At 37.8% G+C, this 20399-nt stretch overlaps 2 protein-coding genes across 2 annotated transcripts in view; one reads left to right on the forward strand and one right to left on the reverse strand.

The window, feature by feature from the left end:
• Positions 1-3329: 3329 nt before the first annotated feature.
• LOC149839233 (alkaline ceramidase-like) lies at positions 3330-8752 on the forward strand. Its single transcript, XM_090004044.1, has 3 exons — positions 3330-3507; positions 3637-3925; positions 8009-8752. The coding sequence occupies exons 2-3, from the start codon at positions 3669-3671 to the stop codon at positions 8520-8522; spliced, it is 771 nt and encodes a 256-aa protein (XP_089860170.1). The 5' UTR covers positions 3330-3507; positions 3637-3668; the 3' UTR covers positions 8523-8752.
• Positions 8753-9634: 882 nt separating this feature from the next.
• LOC149839234 (NADH dehydrogenase [ubiquinone] 1 alpha subcomplex subunit 8-B-like) overlaps positions 9635-20399 on the reverse strand; it is a 47313-nt gene continuing 36548 nt past the window's right edge. Inside the window, exon 2 of the mRNA XM_090002392.1 lies at positions 9635-9952. Coding sequence (XP_089858518.1) covers positions 9817-9952 — 136 coding nt within the window. The 3' untranslated portion in view covers positions 9635-9816. The remainder of the gene's footprint in view (positions 9953-20399) is intronic.

The following is a 20399-nucleotide window of genomic DNA, read 5'->3' on the forward strand; positions in this document are numbered from 1 at the left end:
AAGAGAAGTGTGGTGATCTCTAACCGTCTCTCACAAGCTCAATGTCTTATATGTGACATTGAGTTTGGACTTGAAATATTGAAATAGAGAGACTAGCAAAGGCTTCACTAAGATTAGGGGTGGCAATTTCTGACACGACCCGCCAACCCGCCTCTTAGGCGGGTTCGGGTTGGGCTTAAGCCAACCCGTTTAATAAACGGGTCGACCCGCGTAACCCGTTTATTAAACAGGTCGGGTTCGGGTTGGGGGTATGCCAACCCGGCTGACCCATTTAATAAACGGGTTAGGCAGGTGGGTCAACCCTCCAACCCGCCAACCCGTCTGCCCGACCCGTCAACCCGACCCGCCAACCTGCCTACCTGCCAACCCGATCCGTCAACCCGCCAACCCGACCCGCCAACCTGACCCGCGAACCTAAAAACCCGTTTACCCGACCCAACCCATTTATTAAATGGGTTGGCGGGTCATGTCGGGTTACCCGTTTATTAAACGGGTCGGGTTCGTGTTTGCCACAGCCGACCCGTTTAATAAACGGGCCGGGTTCGGGTTGAGGTATGCTGACCCGCCAACCCGACCCGATTGCCACCCCTAACTAAGATGTCAACAATTTGGTCACATGAGGACAAGTTCTGAACATGCAATTGTTTCTTAACTACCTTTTCACGAACAAAATGCACATCAATTTTGATATGTTTGTTGTGATTATGAAAGGTTGGATGTGCTGCAGGTAAGTGGCACTCGCACTGTCACAACATACAACCGATGGAGAGGGCATGTGAATGCTAAGTTCACAGAGAAGAATTAAATCTATGTAATTTTTGTTGCAGCATTTACAACAACTCTAGTCAGCTTCTATATTGATGCGAGATACAATATGTTGTTTTCTAGAACTCCAAGACATGAGGTTTGGTCTCAGGTAAAATGCAAAGCTAGAGGTTGACCAAACAAATGGGTGCTCTGCTTGTTTGGCAGAAATAATTAGTGCATGTCACCATGTCTTGGGACGTTGCAAGTTTAAAGCCCAAATGGTATGGTTGTATAACTCGTAGGGATTTGCCTAACCCCAGCTTTCTCTATAAAAAAAAATCATAAAGTTTTGAGTTAAATATTTTGAAGCGTTATAGCTTTGGTATCAAAGCAGGACAAGAATTTATGGTTTATGTCCCTTCTAGCGATCTTGCAAGAGCCCTGTAAGTATATAGTAATTGAGTTAATGTTATATTGCTCAAACAAAGCAAATAAACCTTGTGTGTACATGAGAACCTAGAAAATTTTTAGGGACAACACATAATCGACCAGACAATAAGATTCAGGTCAACTTATATTGTTTTTGTTCGAAAAGCTAATGTGGGTATCTAGATGTGGTCTGCTAGATGTAATCATGTGTGGTGATATGCACACTTGAGCTGGATATAGAGCTCATGTGGAACAAGTGCATGTTGTAGATACTATGGATCCAAACTTGTTCTTGGTGATGAGAACGTATAAAAAATTGTAAAGAGAAGATACCACAGTCTATTTGTTTAGTCTTTATAACAAATTTTGGGGACGAAATTCTTTTTAAGGGAGAAAAGATGTAAAACTTGTAAAATTTTGGCAATTATTGAAATAAATAAAGGTGAAATTTCTTCATAGCGGATATACATTTAAATAAAATAAATTTGATTCAAATGGATCTTGGATCTAAATAAAAACATTTGGATCCAGTATTCAGTTTTGGACTTGGTAATTAGATCTGAATCTCGGATAGATCCAAAATCCAGTTGGATATTGGAGATGGATTTTTAGAGATCCAAAATATTATGTGATCCAACCTAAATCCGAGATTCATTAGGAAACCAGAATGTATACAAAAAAAAAATTATGTAGATATAAATTACAACAAAAAGAAGTGTTACCCTAGTGGGTATGTTTGTTGACTCTTTAAGAAATGACATGGGTTCAATTTCCACCACATACAATTTTTGAAAGAAAAGAATTTTAGTAAGTTGAAATGACACACACATCTTATGTAATTTGATGATTATACATTTCTTTTTGACAAAACTTTAGTTACTTTCAAAACTACATGTTTTCTCTAGTTGAAATAAAGTCAAAAAGAAAAAGGTAAGCCAAGTAACCATAGAGGGATTTTGGAATCCAAAATGAGATACATGATAATTGATTTGAGATTCATATTTCCATATTTAAAACATCGAGACATTCTCCTAATAACACTAGTTTTATCTTCTTGTTTACTAAGGTACAATACAAACAATCATGAACACGTCTACAATTTTGGATTAATTAAAAAACACATGCAACTATGATTTATAAAGATGTTTAAGATGGTTTAGAATATAAATTGTCTAAAAGCCACTAATCTCTCTTCCTCTCTCCGTAGATATGGGTTTATATTTGGTACTAATGCATGCATAAAACTATAAAGCTAGAAATCATAGGTTCAGGTTGTATCGACTCAATTTGACCACAGATGTGTTCTACATAATTTATTTGAATAAGAGCAATTTGTATCATGTTTTTTTATATGTAAAAATTTGGTATAATGTAGGTCATTGATTTTTTGAAGCTCACATGTCACATCACATTATTCAAAACTCATTTTTATTAAAGCAAACATTTCACATCACATCCATAATGTCCAATCTAGGAAAAAATAAAAAGATTGTGATTTCTACTCAAGAGAAGGTTTCCAAAGGCTACAAAATTCAACAATGTACAATGAAGCCAAACTTTTACTATTAAGAAAATCACTCCTTCATCGACATTACTTTATTCAGAGTATGTTTCCTAATAAATAGACAATGACGAATGCATTGGTTACCACAAATTGGTCAAATAAATCTCCATCTTATGAGCTTCAGCTAGATAGTACCATACTTTAGAGTGTAGCTAATATTTTTTTCCTATGCTACAAACCAAGATTTTCATGTGTCCAACTAAAAGAAGATCCAAAATCTACAACCAAACTAACGATGATTCAATGCTTGAGCATCTGATCGATCAAAACTCATACATTGTTCTTTATAATTTATTTAGTAAGAAATATGTTTTACAGAGACTTTATGACATATAGACATTTTTCAAAACATAAAAAATCAATGGCTCTAAATGCATTCAAAATTTTACAATAAAAATTTGTGAGCCGTTGATTTTTAGTGCTTTAAAAAATTCATCTAGACAAAAAAAAAATCATGTTCCAAAACATGTCACTCAAGAATCCGATCGATGAAACGTAGATTTTGGACATTTTGGAAGGTCCCCTTATATATATCACGCACATTAATCAGATACATACCCCCATGATTACCATCCGTCAAAATTTGACAAAAACGAAGGGGCATCACTATCATCTGTCGCCATTCGCGATGTTTCCCCTTCGACCCTCTCCCGCCTCTCGCCCTTTCCTCTAACCCTAACGGAGAGCCCCCCACGGGCGATTCGCGCGATCCGCTGCCGGAGACCGATCTCCGGACACCGGAAGAAGGAGATCGGACCCTCACAGAGGTGGGTTTTCGACTCTTTCGCTTTCTCTCTTTTCCTCTACCCAAGGAATCGATCTATTAGGCCAAAAAGTTCGGTCGGTGTTTCTTAGAATCGATTTTTATGAACTATTCATCTCTTTTTCCGATCCAGATGCGTTGAAAATCTCAAAAAAAGGGGGGGAAATGGCGGAGCAGGCGGCTTCTAGCTTCTGGGGGCCGGTCACGTCCACCACAGAGTGGTGCGAGAAGAACTACACCCACTCTTCATACATTGCCGAGTTCTACAATACGATATCGAACACACCGTGCATCCTTCTTGCGTTCGTGGGGCTCGTCAACGCGTTGAGGCAGAGATTCGAGAAGAGATTCAGCGTTCTTCATCTTTCGAACATGATTCTTGCGATAGGGAGCATGCTGTTCCACGCCACATTGCAGCATGTGTAAGTTTCCCGCTTCGTTTGGGTTTCTTTGGGGCTGAACTTGGTGCCCTTTTGATTACAGCTAAAGAGTTTGGTGAATTTGGGGATATTGATGGGTGTTTCCTTTTTTGTGTGTTTTTTGGTCGTTCTTCTAGCTTAATTATTGCGTGCATTATTGGTGTTTGTTATTTAATTGGGTGATTGCCGAATGATAGTATTTTCTTGTATATTTCATTATTTTTAACTTTTTTCTTGGTGGATTCTTTGTTGGTGACGTTGGCAGATGATCTTTAGCTATCTTTTTCTTTAGTGATGTGATGTGTTACCTATTTTTGTAATTCATGTCTTCTGTTATTGAAATCGTTGGCAGTCCTCTTTAGCCTCAAATTCATAGGCTTATGTTGACCATCATGCCTGATTCATTCAAAAGGTTTTTAACCACGGTTCACCTTTCCTCTTCTTCCCGCTTATTTTTGGCTCTTTTTGCTTTCTGGCTCAATCCGTGCTTGTGAATTGTTAAATAGCACTCAGTTTTTCTGCTTTCTTTGTGTTTTTCTTTTTTATGATAATGCCTCGCTGTCTTTAACATTGAGATATTGGCATGGTTGGTCACGACCTTTACTTGTTGCATATGAATGTTGGAGAGCATTTCTCTCATACCTGATTCTGCCTTGTAGTATTAAAGGTGATTCTTGGTTTTATTTTGAGTAGAAAGTTCGTAATTTAGAGCCTTGCAGATGGCTGAACAAGCTAAATTGGGTTATTCTGCTATCACTTGTCTGGTTAGAATAAGGAACAAGCTTGACCCTTCGCCTGCTTGAGTTTGGCACTCCTGCATGTATGGGTGTATGTCTCTGTGTGTATGTATACATGCTCTCTCTCTCTCTCTCTCTCTCTCTCTCTCTCTCTCTCTCTCTCTCTCTCTCTCCACCAAAAAGTTCAAGTTTACATTAAAACAATTAGATGAAGAACATGTTTATTAATAAAAAAATCATGGCAAATGCATCTGCAGGCCTGCTTGCCTGTATAATACCTACAAACATGACTTTTCATTAGAATACGGTACTCTCGAGATGTGATGAGGTTTCTTTTTCCTGCATCATTATTGTACTGTTCAAATCTTACTCATGACGTTGGACAGATTACATTGCTTCGGTCATATCCCTCCCATGAAAGTTTGAAATGTGTCCATCTCTCAAAACCTAAAATCCTTATGGATCTTTAGCTTCTAGTTTTAAGGAACATGTTGATTTGTCATAGTTAGTTATACATTTTAGTTTGGTTACTTTCTCCTCCAATATATATTGAATATTTGAAGGTTAGGGATCTTGTTTGTAGGAGAGAGAGCATCTAATTATTGCAATTAGTACATCAGGCATTTTAAGCTTTAATTGTTTTATGCCCCTTAAGGAAATAGTGTCGCCATCACTATTGCTATCATCATCCATATTGTGCGCTGAATTTGTGCTTTGATTCTAATATCCAAAATACTAAATATTGCATTTATTAGATAATCCACATTCCAAAGGAGCTATAGTTGTTATGACCAATTACAACAGAAGTAGTATTTACTAAAACATTACTATTTTTAGTTGCTTTCTATTGTAATAACCTCGCCCTTTTGAAAGAAGGTTAGGATAACAGTTCTTAAGAAAGATGAGAAGAAGTAGAACCAACTGTCCCATTTATAATTGTTGAGGTTATTTTTGTTGATGTTGACAAGACATGCTGATAAACAGTGTGTTAACATAAAAATTATGATTAAGCACTTGATGCTTATACTGGAAATGAGATTTAACGTGTATCTTCTGTCAAGTATGATAGATTGTTCATTTGGCTGGAAATGATTGTACATAGTTAAATTAAAAGCAGACAGAGAATTGCAGACATCCTAGTGAACTTTACTGTTGAAGGGCATTGTTAAGGGTGGCCTCTATATACATATCATTGGCGTATTAATGATTGTCTGACATGGTTTAATTCTCCTAGGCTTAATAATTACAATTAAGTTTGATGATTCATTTGCAAGGATGGAAAAAATCAGCAGCTTATGTTTCATGAGGATAAGTATGGCTTAGAAATAGCCCATATCATTGTGTTGGTTCTAAGGTTAATCTATCTTAACACATCCCAAATGTGATTGAAGGGTTAGTTTTCGTTTTTAGGGATTGGATCTGTGCTAAGCAAGAATGAACCACAGTAAGGTATTGCCCACGTGTGTGTGTGTGTGTGCACACCTTGACTTATCTTTTACCTAAGGATTTATCTTTGTTTGTAGATTGTGGCCATTTAATCTGCTGATGTACTTAGCAGTTAGAAGAAAATTCTTGATCACAAGATTCAATCTGATTCTAGTTTCAGAAATCATTCACTTGACTGTATTATGCTGCTTGATTTGCATTAGCTTCTTGTTATTTGATATAAGGTAGAGACAGAGTTGCTAGACATCTACACCAAAAGTGGCACAACTCTTTGCTATTCTATGTCACAGGGACTCTCCAATTAGGTGCCGCACCCGCACCCGATGCAGTCAACCTGACCCTGGGTGCAGTCAACGCACCCAGGGTCATTTATGTCCAACTTTTGTACTTTATATATATATATATATATATATATATATATATATATATATATATATATATATATAATTTTTTGTATTTTTGCTGCACCCCCGCACCCAAGTTTTTTGAAAGTGCTGCACCTGCACCCGCACCTATGTGACATAGTTGTTATTTGATATGAAGCTTCAATTGTGTTCATTATCATAAATTTGGTACTATGCCTATCAGTAGAAATATTGGCAAGTCAGAAATGTTAGAGGGGGTAATTGTGTCTGTCTGGTACTTATCCTCTTTAAATATGCTCAAGCTATTGCTTGTTGGCAGTGAAATATTTATGTTGCACATTGTACTTTCTGATAAAATTGTTCTTGTGCCTTGGTTTGGGCAGATGATAGATGCTAGGTGTAACATGTTAGTACTGGTGAAGGCATTGATTGTGATGCTCTTGTTCTTCAATTAACTCTTTTGCAAATTAGGATGTCTATACGATTGTTGCTATCATGTGTATAGTATTTTTTTATCTTTTCAAAAGGGTTGTGAACTTGTACAGTGAGATCATACAGTAGTTTTGTTTTGACATTATCCTGAAAATTTTTTGATCATCTGGAGTCTCAATTGGATAATTCATTATTTTCTTCTCGTGTAATGAGAGCAAACAGTTCTCTATTTCGGAGTTGTCCTGGCAAAATTTGATGCATCTGAAGTTTGAATTTGGTATTTTTAGTCATTGTTTTTTTGCATTGAGGATGTCTACAGTTTTTGCCCTTGCTTTCATAGAGTTTTATTATCATGTGCTCACTGGTGTTCTTATGATGCCACTCATCATGCAACTTTTTCTAAGGGTAGTGATTATGGAGAAATTTATGCTCGAAGTAAATGTTTTTTGTGAACTTTAGCAATGCATTATCATCTTCTATTAGAGACACTTTTCTTCATTGGAATCCCTAATGGGCTCTTTTCAACTTTCCCCTATCTGAAATACCTAACCAACCAGTCATTGGTTCACCAGGTTCATCACTGTATGTAACAGCCTGCAATCGATACCCAGTGTACCGGGATGTTAATAACTGAAATGATCCTAACCTAGTATTCAAGTTTTTGTGTCCTTTGCAATGTTTAGCCTATGATTAAATGTGACCCTGGGTAAGGTACATGATGGGTTTCAGGGTATCATGACCCTGGCCCAGTATATGGCATTGGCCTGACATATACCTCTGCCGAATGTCTTCACGGAAATTGTTGGCAAAAGAATTGTTCTTTATCCTGCTTTAAAGAACTTGATTTTGCTGGAATTTGACATCAGTTCATCTTATGTATTTATTTGATCTTATTATTTAATTTACCTGCATTTTAAGATGCCTTCTTATTTGGATAAGTATTCTTTATGCATACATTGACATTTGATGTGCAACCATCCTGGGTTGTCACCCCTTTGTGTGTCTATCCTTGTTGCACTTATGGATTGTAATTGCACTTCTGTTTCCAGTCTAGTGCAAGTATATAACTTTTGCTGTCACCTGATGATTTGAAACCATATCTTCAGACAACAGCAGAGTGATGAGACGCCCATGGTGTGGGAGATGTTGCTTTACTTATATGTCCTTTATTCTCCAGATTGGCACTACAGAAGCACAATGCCAACCTTCCTTTTTATTTATGGTGTTGCCTTTGCCATATTCCATTCACTGTTGCGGTTCGATATAGGTTTTAAAGTGCACTACGTATTCGTCTGCCTACTGTGCATTCCTCGGGTGTACAAGTATTACATACATACAAAAGAATTACCAGCGAAGCGGCTGGCACATCTGTACGTGGCAACATTAGGCATGGGGAGCTTATGTTGGTTGGTCGATCGCACCTTCTGCAAGGAAATTTCAACATGGTACATCAATCCACAGGGTCATGCACTGTGGCATCTCTTTATGGGCTTCAATTCTTATTTTGCAAACACATTCTTGATGTTCTGCCGTGCGCAGCAACTGGGTTGGAACCCCCAAGTGCGCTACTTTTTGGGGCTCCTCCCCTATGTCAAAATCAGCAAGCCCAAGACACAGTGATTGTGAAGAGGATCAAACCTTGGATTCTTATTAAAGCTTTGGGATTAATGTTTTCTTATTTCTTTTCCCCTTTCCCTTTTGGTCGTCTTTTTGGCAAGCAAGTGCATTTTCTCCTGTAAGTGGGTGTAAGGAAGCTGAATATTTACATGGTTGATTGTTCATTTTAGGTTTCCCTGTAAGCTACTGTTGCTTGTGCTGTATCATATTATTATAAATGTTTTTAATCTGCAGGGACTGAATTTTTTTTCCCTACTGCCTTAGAGCATGGTTAACTAGATCTTTTCAATTCCTTGTTGGTTTGACAGGCAATATTTTCTCTTGTTGCAGCTAAGAGGCACTCGATTAAGCACAGTGATTAAGCATGGCAAAATAGTTGTCCCAAACTAGGCCTGTTTGGCTGTGAGGATAGGGCAAGCGGGACAAAACAGGCTATCGTCTTGCAACACCCAGAAGCCACCAGCAAGTTCTTTTGTCTGGCCGGATCATTAAAGAGATGCTCTGCTTCTCCCGCTTCCTCTGAGCTGGGTCTTAAACTTTGAGTGCCTTCTTATATTGCAAAAGAAGCAGAAGCTAGGGGGGATAACCAGCGTTAGGCCTGCGTTTGATTCGCAGGACAAAAGTGGCCCTGCACAGGACTTGTTCTGCATTTGGAATGCAGGGCCCCAGTGGTGACTGCTCTCCCCCCCCCCCCCCCCCCCCCCCCCCCCCGGCCCTAATTTTTATAAATGGGGTGACTGAACGAGTTCCATCTCCAGGGATGTGGCATGAGTTCTAGACAAACACTGCCCAGTGTGTCTGGGTGACATTTGTCCAGCGAATCAAACGCCCCTATAATAGAGCAGAAATGATTGGAACAAAGATCTTGAACGATGCAACCAATATTAACCTCCTGTGTGTGTGAGAGAGAGGGGGTCCCAAATGATAGAAGATCTGCATGAGTCCAAATCTTATGGGACTCAACCAAACATGCTCTCAGAGGAAATGTTAATGTGATTTTGCTGAAAACTTCATTAGATTGCTTGTGACAGCACTAAGCTGTCAAGACTTCCTTTTTCCGAAGCTACAACTGAGCAAATTTTACCACATTCAGGATTATGAATCACGACTTTAGCCATCTTGCAGAATATCTCAAATACTAAAACTTGATTTGCCAACTGCATTGGTGCGACTACGTAACAAGAAGGCATTCATAAAAAATGTCACATTCTCAAGCATATTATAGCAAAATTTATTGCAACACAAAGTTGAAAGCGGGATGACATGTTCATACAGATTCCCTATTGAAAGTCCTTGATCATTCAGCCAAAGAAGAGGCACTTTCGAATTTTTGCTGCTCTTTGCGGCAAAATTCAAACTCATTTGTATGGTAATACATGCAACTAGCATATGCATCCATCTCCTGCGGGCACTTTTCATGGAGCCCTTTCAGCCTGCAAAATGAAGCTTGTCAAGTGATGCATCTGCCTGGAATAAATCGAGTCCTAAATTAACCAACAAGAAGAAAGGCTAAAAAACAACTCGGAGTTAAAATTCAGGCAGAAAAATACAAAAGCAACTGTCGTCACATAGCTTGTAAGCCATTTCAAAGCTTCATATTGGACCTTCAAAAAATGATACAGTAAAATGAACTGGTTTCGCATGCAGAAATAACCTGCTAAAATTTTCAGGAACTAAATACACGATCACGCTCTTTTCATTTTTAACTACATCACTTCCCATTTCCACACATCTTGTCCAACAATTTTCTAAAAAATGCTATATTGGTCATCAATCTCAAATTGGATAGAGTTACATTGTTTTCTGTCCCAGTCCTGAGAGCTGATTAATAGATTTAGGTATCTACAAGTTTTCTTGCACTAGAAGAAAAGAAGAGAAAATTGGAATGGAGCAATTCACGTTTCCCAATGTGGGTATGTTTTCTATTGATATATTCCCAATATTGACTGATTACAACATTGCTCCCATGTATATACAAAGGGTACATGACTGATGACGGGCAATAAAGGAACACATGAAAGTAAATCAAATACACAGGCCACATGTTTATAAAGTAACACCACTCATATCCGAATCACTGGATCTGGATCCAGATCCAAAGGACATCCTTAATCATGTCTCAATAGCCTCCCTCAAGTTGTACATGGACTTCACCATGGACAACTTGTTCTTTAGATACCAAAATCTCTACATTGTTAGGCCCTTTGTAAACAAATCCTATATCTGATTTTCTGTTCCTACAAATTTTGCCTCTAATTCTCCATCTTCAATCTTCTGCCTGATGAAATGTTGGTCAATCTCCATATGCTTCGTCCTACCATGTTAAACCAGATTCAATGATATTCTGATAGCACTTTGATTATCATAAAACAATGTCGACCTTGGCACTTTTATCCTAACTCAGTCAAAAGGTATCTTATCCAAGTCAACTCCGATGTGATTGTTGTCGTAGCCTTATACTCAGCTTCAATACTTGACCTGAAAACAACCCTTGGCTTCCGACTACTCCAAGATATCAAATCTATCAATGTAAACACAATAGCTTGCATCAAATATGCCATTAGCATTAACATATCATCTTCTTGTGATCTCTTATATAGCAATTCATCTCCTGTTGTACCCTTCAAGTACTTCAATATTCTTTTTGCTGCCTCCATGTGACTAACTCTTGGCTCATGCATGAATTGAGACACTTCATTCACAACATATACAATATCATGTTTGGTAAACGTGAGGTATTGAACCTTTGATGAATCACCGTATAATTCTATATTTCAGTTGGATCACCATATAATTCTCTTGTACCACTCAACCTCTGGTATATCGGACTCGGTGTGGAAACTGGCTTACAATCTTTCATACCAGTTTTAACAAGGAGATCCATAGTATACTTATGCTGAGTTAGGATAAGACCACCATCTTAGGTTTTATCTACCTCTACTCCCAAGAAATACTTCAACTTTTCGAGATCTTTCATATGAAATTTCATAGCAAGGAAAGCCTTGACATTTAATATGCTCTTCTGAATTCTCTGTTACAATGATGTTATCAACATAAATAAGTAAATACATCATTCCTTTCTTCCTATGAATAAAAGTGGATGATCAAGTGGAGATCGTTGAAAACCGTGATTTTGAATTTTTGAAGAAAAACTTTCAAACCAAGATCTTAAGTCTTGCTTCAAACCATATATTACTCTCTTCAGTTTGCAAACATATGATCTCGGATCTTCAACATTTTATCTTGTGGGTTGCTCCATATACACTTCTTTCAATTTATCATGTAAGAACACATTCTTCACGTCCAACTGATTTAGAGACCACAAGCAATTTGATGGTGCACATCTTGACAACAGGGTTGAATGTCTCATCATAATCTAAGTGAAAAGAAGCCATCATTCACGAACTGGGTTTGGATCTTATCCAAACCCAATTTGTGTTTATCTAATTACAGATTTTATGCACATGTTCATTAATAGTATTAATGGCATATTGTAAATTACCTTTGTTGTATGATGGGTATTTTCGTACCCTAGTAACTGTAACTGTAACAGTGTATTTAATGGGAAGCCCAATACCGCAGCCTCTGATTTGAGGATTCTGCTGCAGCCCTCACACATTCTCCCTTCATTGCTCATTCTTGTGTATGACAGAAGGAACCCATGAATTTTATCATGGTATCAGAGCAACAGGTTCACATTTAAGGATCATGATCTTCTTATGAACATTCGGTAACGCTCCTTCATCCGGTAAAGTTTCTCCATCTCCAAGATTTTCTTCTTTCTTCTTACCACTTCTTACCTCTTTCTTGATCATCTGTCACGTATTATTCCTTTCCTTTCTCCTACATTCTTCTTGTCTCTTGATATTAAAATCCAACGTATTTCTCTTCCAAAACTTGGATTTGTTCACGTTAGCACATTTCTGATTTTCTGTTTGCCTAATATTCTTTCTTTCAAGGCTTAAATAACATATTGTTGATTCTCAGTTCAAGTTTTCATATTCCCATGTTGTTGCACGTGATCTTATATATTAACAATTTGAATCATTTGCTCTCTGTGTGATTACAAAGCTTGAATAGGTTCACGTCAAATTCTTTTGCCCATTACGACACATTAGATTCAAATCTGCAAGTGATCCCAGATCTGTCTTGGTCAATATTTGGACCTATGTCACATGGGTGCGGGTGCAGGTGCGACACGGGTGCGGCGCAATTTTAAAAATGTTGGACACGGGGACTCGGCTATATGTATATATATATTATTTATTTAAAAAAAAGTGCGTGACTGTGCATACAGCACAGTCACTATGACTGCGCACAGCAGTGACTGTGCACATGACTGTGCATTGTGCACAGTGCACAGTGCGGTCTCTTTATATATATATATATATATATATATATATATATATATATATATATATATATATATATATATATTTAAAAAAATATAAAAATTTTGTTTTTTTTTAGTTTTTTCACCCTAAAATAGACGAATATAGACTCGATCAACATTGACCGAGTCCAAAACGAAGACGGACTCAGCCTCGATTCGTTGACTGAGTCTAGGCCGTTTCCTAAGCCACACCCGTGTCGAGGCGTGTCGACTCGGGTGCGGCGCCTCCCTAGCCGAGTCTGTGTGACATAGATTTGGACTCATTTTCTATATTCCTTTCTGTTTTATACTGCTTGCCTACATTATCACATATTCTGATAGGAAACACGTTATTTTCAAAATAATGTGCGCCTTTGATTAAAATTTTTAATTCAGAACAGATCTTTACTGCGTAGTTCTGTTTTTCTGCCTCGAGGTTATAAAAAAAAAGGCGATGGTAGCAGAAATTAAGTTTTTGTTCTGAATTTTATAAGAATTCAATAGTAATTGAACCTTCTTATTCCTTCTTATTTTGGCAACTTCTTAGCTTTTTGGCTTTGATAGAGTATGGACTCATTTCCTCACTCTGTCTGGTCTTTCCTCAAACTTCCTTAGTCAACTCATGTCCGAGAAACTGAACAATTTCAATTTCTTGACTTGGAAGCGACAAATCATACCATTCATAAGAAGTCAGGATCTTTCTGGACATCTGGATGGTTATGTTCATGTTCCTCTAGAGTTCATACCACAAGAAGAAAAGAATGGTGAGGGAGATTTTTCGATTACCTATGTTAGAAATCCAAAGTACGTATCCTGGATGAAGCGAGATCAAGCACTGGTTGCATATATCACTTCTACGTTGTCACAGGAAGTACTTGTGGCAATTCCAGATGACTGCTCTGCCATGCAATTATGGCATCAACTGGTTCAGACATATTCTCAAGTTTCTCAGGCCAGAATATTATTTTTAAAGAAAGAGTTTCAAATGCTGAGGAAGGACTCCATGACCATCATGGAGTACTTGAACAAAATGAAGACCATTACAGATTAGTTGGCCATCATGGGGATGCACAGTTAGTGACAAAGATATGGTGCAACAAACTTTGAGTGGGCTAAGATCAGATTATCATATGATAGTTACTTCTTTATTGTGTTTGCCAGATTTACCTACATTTGAAGATCTTTGTGCCAAGCTTTTACAATATGAGATGACCTTGAAGGACTTTTTTGAAAATACTCATGTCCAAGTTGGAGCTCACGATGTCCTTGCCACAGGAGTTGACTATGGGCGAGGACGTGGTAGGTATGATTTTCGGAAAAGAGAAGGTCAAGAAAGAAATGGACAAGGAAGTCGTGGAATATTACCTATACCCAATATTCCTCTAAATGGTCAGAGACAAAGATCAATACACACCTGTTTTCTATACAATAAAAGGGGGCATATCAATGCTAATTGTTGGTTTAATCCTCAAAATAAAGGCAAACAACCAGAGACAAGAAAGGGGTCAGATAAATTGAAGAATAGTGCCGAAGTCAAGGAGTTGTTACTATCTGCTCTAGCTGAATTGAATTTAAAACAAAATGATCAGGGCACTTGGTATGTCAATTCTGGTGCAACCACTCATGTCATTGGTGATGCTGGTAAGCTCATAACTCTTGTTCCTTATGCTGGTAGAAATAGTATAGTCATTGGCGATGGATCTCACCATCGTATTTTTCACATTGGAAATTGTATCATTCCTATGTCTACTTCTTCTCTTGCTCTTTCAAATGTCATTTATGCTCCGAATATCAAGAAAAATATTGTTTGTCTCTAAGCTTGTAGATGACATCAATGCTTTAGTTGAGTTTACTCCTTTTTCTGTTCGTGTCAAGGACCTTTACACGAGAGAAACGTTCGCTGAAGGAAAACAACAAGAGAATATGTATGTGTTTCAAGAAAATCCTTTCACCTTGAAGCTCACACCATCATCTTATTCAGTTTCTTCTGAGAATGTCTTTAGTCTTTCTGAGTGTAATGTTTTTAGTCTTTCTGAGTGTAATAAGCTGAATCTTTGGCATAGTCGTCTGGGTCATTGTAGTAGTTTTTTCATTGAAAAGCTTGTTTCAAGCAGTCTTATTCCCAAGTCAAGTCTAAGTTTAAGTGTCAATGACAAAAAATGTTTTAGTTGTCTTCAATGTAAGAGTCATGTTCTTCCATTTCATTCTATTAATAAAAGAGCTTCAAGACCTTTTAAAATTATTTGTTCTGATGTTTGGGGTCTGGCTCCAGTTTCCTCCATGTCTGGCATCAAATATTATCTTATTTTTGTTAATAGCTATTCTCGGTATACATGGATTTTCTTTATGAAATATAAATCTGAAACATTCAAGTTATTTCAAAATTTTCATTCATTTGTTCAAAATCAATTCTCTAATAATATTCTTTGTTTCCAATGTGATGGAGGCGGTGAATTCTCCTCAAATGACTTAATTTTCTCCAGACAAATGGAATACGTAGGCAGGTGTCTTGCCCTCATAAACCTCAACAGAATGGGATTGTTGAACGAAAGCATTGCCATATTGTCGAGAGTGCAATGAGCATGATACATGATAGTAACCTTCTAGTTACTTTCTGGGTAGAGGCGTTTCATTCAGCAGTCCATATCATAAACTGATTGCCCATGAATATCCTAGAAAACAAATCACCATACTTTTCTTTACATGGTGTTCATCCAAATTATCATGATTTGCGAGTATTCGGGTGTGTATGTTATGTTTATGTTGACAGTTCAATGCAACACAAATTTCAAGATAAGGCCTTGAAGTGCAGATTTGTGGGGTATGTTGATGATTATAAAGGGTACAGATGTTATGATCCTGTGAGCAAGCGTATCAAAATATCCAGGAATGTTGTATTTGATAAATTGAATTTTGACCACAATGCTAACACCCTTCCTGCAATTGAAGTTTATCCATGGTTGAACTCTGATCTCTTTTCTAGTATTGATGATGTTTGTCCTTCAGAATGTAATCACAAAGATGAGGAAAACATATCTGATGATACACAAAGAACTCAGGAAAGTGTCATTTTTTATCCTCTCTTGCCTTCCGAAAGATATAAAGACATTGTTTACTCTCGACGTGAGAAGGGAATTCTCCCCAATTCTAATCAGGAGATGCATTCTTCTGTTCCCAGAAGATCCACTCGACCTCAACATCTTATTGATAGATGGGTAAGTTATAAGAATTTCACTATGAATTTTCAACTCTTCTTAACCTCTTTAGGTAAGAAAGATCAGCCCACAACATTTTATCAAGCCGCAAATTCTAAGCGATGGATTGAAGCTATGAATGAAGAAATGGAGGCTCTTCATGAATGTGGGACTTGGAAGATTGTTCCTAGACCACATGATCGAAACGTGGTTGGGTCCAAGTGGGTGTATAAAATAAAGTATAAACTGGACGGTACTATTGAGCGATATAAGGCTAGACTGGTTACCAAGGGATTCACTCATGAGCAAGGACAAGACTATGATGAGACCTTCAGTCCGGTTGTGAAAATGGGTATTATTCGCATCATCCTATCATTGGCTATTGAACATCAGTGGATTATTAGTCAACTGGATGTAAAAAATGCATTCCTACGTGGAACTCTGAAGGAGGAAGTGTACATGGAGGTTTGAAGCAAGCCTCTAGATCTTGGTTTGATAGTTTTTCTCTTGAAATAGAGAAATATGGTTTTAGTCGATCTCTTCTAGATCATTCTCTTTTCATATTCAAATGTAAAGACACAGTTACCTTGTTATTGATATATGTAGATGACATAATCATTACAGGTAACTCCAATGAACATATTGAGCGGGTCAAAGAACTCCTGAACCACAGGTTCAAGATAAAGGACCTTGGCAAACAACGATATTTTCTTGGAGTTGAAGTTGACAAAACTATGGAAAGCATGATCCTTACCCAACATAAGTATACTATTGATGTTCTCAGCAAGGCAGGTATGAAAGATTGCAAGCCTCTAAGCACGCCTAGTGTACTTCATCAGAAACTCAGTTCCCAAGATGGAGATTTGTATGAGGATCCTATAGGATATCGCAGGATAGTAGGGATGCTTCAATATCTCACCTTTACTCGCTCTGATATTGTTTATTCAGTCAATCAGGTATCTCAGTTCATGCATGAACCGCGTATTGGACATATGGAAGTTGTTAAACGTATTCTCCGATATTTGAAGGGAACTATTGGGGATGGTCTTTTGTACAGAAAGAGTATGAGTGAACATCACATGCATGAACTTCTTGTTTACACAGATGCGGACTGGGCAGGAGATCCAGATGAGCGTAGGTCAGTCTCAGGATACTGTGTTTTCGTTGGCCTAAATCTTGTCTCTTGGAGCAATAGAAAACAAAAGGCTATTGTCAAGTCGAGCACAAAAGCTGAGTATAGGTCAATGGCAGCTGCTATAGCTAAAGTGACATGGATCAAACATCTATTGACAGAAATAGGAGAATCGATATCTAAATGTATTCTCTTATGTGACAATCAAAGTGCCATCAACATGTCCTTCAATCATATCTACCACAGTCGTGCCAAGCATATTGAAATTGATCAACATTTTGTAAGACAGAAAGTCGAAGAGAAGGAAATTGAACCAGAATTTGTTCGGACCACTGATCAAGTTGCAGACTTGTTTACCAAAGGGCTTATCAAGGACAAATTCTGGATGTTGAAAGGCAAGTTGTTCATGGTTCAAAACCATGTACAACTTGATGGAGGATGAAAAGAAGCCATCATTCACGAACTGGGTTTGGATCTTATCCAAACCCAATCCATGTTTATCTAATTACAGATTTATGCACATGTTCATTAATATTATTAATGGCATATTGTAAATTACCTTTATTGTATGATGGGTATTTTCGTACCCTAGTAATTATAACAGTGTGTATTTAATGGGAAGCCCAATACCGCAGCCTCTGATTTGAGGATTCTGCAGCAACCCTCACGCATTCTCCCTTCATTGCTCATTCTTGTGTATGACAGAAGGAACGCATGAATTTTATCACTAAGTCATACTCTTGAATATAACCTTTTGCTACAAATTTGGCTTTGTATCTTCCAGTGTTATTAAAAACGTGCCTCAAGGCGCAAAAAGCGTGCCTCGCCTCAAGGCGAGGGCCTTTGTGCCTTGAGTCGCAGGTATAAAGCGCAATACCCTTGAGGCGTGCGCCTCATAGGCCTTGAGGCGCGCCTCGGACTGAGGCGTACAATCCTCAATTTATTTGGTCAAATGAGGGTCAAAACCCTCATTCGACCAAAAAATTAGGGCTTAAACAAAGCCCTACCGACCCCTTTATGTGCTTTTATTTTTTTTCTCACCCCCTATCTCTGTTTTTTTTTCTCACAGCCTTCTCTCCCTCATGACTCTCACAGGCTCACAGCATTCTCTCTCGTGTGGTGGAGCCCCGAAACAGGTATGGGTTTTTTTTGCTCTCTCGTTCTCCTCTTCTTCTTCTTCTTCTTCTTCTTATCTCTTCGCTCGTCTTTTGCGTGATACAACATTCTCTCGAAGGATGGGTTACCCTGAAACCTATGTTGTTTATGGGTTACGTTGGGGTACCCATGTGGCAATTTTTGCCACCGGCTCTTGTCGATTCATCGAAGGATCCTTCAGGTGTCTCACCTGGTGCTTAGGTTGCAGTCTCCATTCTGACCGTCAATTTGTCATAACTGGTTTCTATTTTGTGCTACATTAGCCTTGACTATTCTACTTTCAATTTTCTTGGCGATGCTTTCAGTAAGTGTTATATGACTGTGATAATATAATGTAGGATAAGAGAAGGCTTTGGCTTGTAAATGAGAATAATTTTTCATTAACACATTTCTCGATTTCTGTGGGTGCATTTCTAGTTGCAGATTGCAGCTGCTGTTACTGCCTATAAGTCCTTGTGTTATTTTGCTCCCAAAATGTTCTGAATTTAGACCGTACGGCCTTAAATGAGCTTGCCCCATCTACATTCTATTTAAAAATTGACAAGAATTCTGCTGTGGAGAGGGTGTTCGCTGATCACAGTTATCTTAGTGACAAAAGTTTAGAGCAGCGATCATTCAACTGCTAATTTCTCGTGATATTTTCAAAGTTTTTGTTTTCCTCATATCCCTGATCGTGCTTTGTAGAGAGTTTACATTTGAAAGACAGAGGTTAGAGTCGCTTGTGTATATAGCAGTTGCTCAAGTTCAATGGGTTAAGGTGGTTTTTGTACAATTCATTGTAAAGAATCCATCTTCTGACATGCTTCCTCGATGCTTTTTGTGAATGCAAAGTGCAGAACATTTTTTACTTTGCTGAGAATGGAATTGGGTGTTGTCTCCTAAAAACTTTCTTGGCTTTTGATTTCTGGCGTGAGGAAATTGTAGCTAAGCTGCACCTTTTGCCTCTTAAAAGATTGTATGTTTTTTGTGAATGCAAACTGACAGATTGAGAGACTTGCAAGAAGAGCAGGTTGCAGCTCATCATCAGAGCCCATGAGTGTGTTATCTATGGTTTTGAGCAGTTTGCAGCAGCGAATTGCTTTTATACAAGCAGTTTGTTTTTTGTCCACAAGGATGCTTACTGATATTCTATGCTGCAGTTCATGCACAGATGTACGATGTTTATCTTTTTTTAGATTTTTTCTGTTTTTTTTTAATTCAAGAAAGCATGCAGCTGTAGAAAGTGGAACGATTCTACTTTTGTTGTTAATAAACTTGCTTCAAAATGATAATTTGGTTGTTCGGTAATGCCATATGAATGTATCATAGTTAACCATTATAATTCTTGGGTCTATTTATTTATTTTTTTGCAGTTGAACAATGGGATGGGATCATGGAACTAAAGTTTCAAATCTCACTAAAGATCCCAAACTCGTAGGACATATAATTTGCAATTATTGTCATAAACAGATTACATGAGGCATCTATAGGTTAAAGCATCACTTAGCTGACACAAAACATGGTGTAAGCATGTACGAATCAATTTCACCTGATGTGAAAAGATTTTTTCAAAATCATCTAAGAGATCAGAAGCAAAAAAAACAAAAAGAAGAACAAAACAAGTTGGATATCGGAAGGAGTGTTTATTTTGGATCATCAATAGGCGATAATATGAACAAAGAACCCAGTAGATCATGTAGTGATGCAAAAGCAAGCACAGGTGGTCCTATGGACCTCTTTGTGAACAAAGAAGCACGGCAAACCATAATAAACACTGCTTTCAAAAGGGATGAAAGAAAAAATGTATGTTGTGCCATTGGTAGATCTTTTTATTCAAATGCCTTATCATTTAATCTTTGCAACAGTCCATATTTTGGTGCAATGGTAGAAGCTATTGCAAATTATGAGTGAGCCGCCTTCTTATCACGAGATCAGAACGTGGATTTTGAAGGATGAGGTAGATTGTACTCACGAAATTTTAAAAGTGTTTAAAAAAGAATGGCCAAAGGTTGGTTGTAGCATTGTGGCAGATGGTTGGACAGATGAAA

This window comes from Nuphar pumila, chromosome 4 (assembly GCF_984573655.1).
Source record: "Nuphar pumila chromosome 4, dmNupPumi1.hap1.1, whole genome shotgun sequence".
NCBI classification, from domain to species: Eukaryota; Viridiplantae; Streptophyta; class Magnoliopsida; order Nymphaeales; family Nymphaeaceae; genus Nuphar; species Nuphar pumila.

Excerpts from the sequence above, each read along its gene's own strand:
- LOC149839233 (XM_090004044.1), top strand. The coding sequence starts at position 3,669 with ATGGCGGAGCAGGCGGCTTCTAGCTTCTGGGGGCCGGTCACGTCCACC. Across the intron at positions 3,926-8,008 it reads CACGCCACATTGCAGCATGT|ACAACAGCAGAGTGATGAGA; the intron begins GTAAGTTTCCCG and ends CCATATCTTCAG.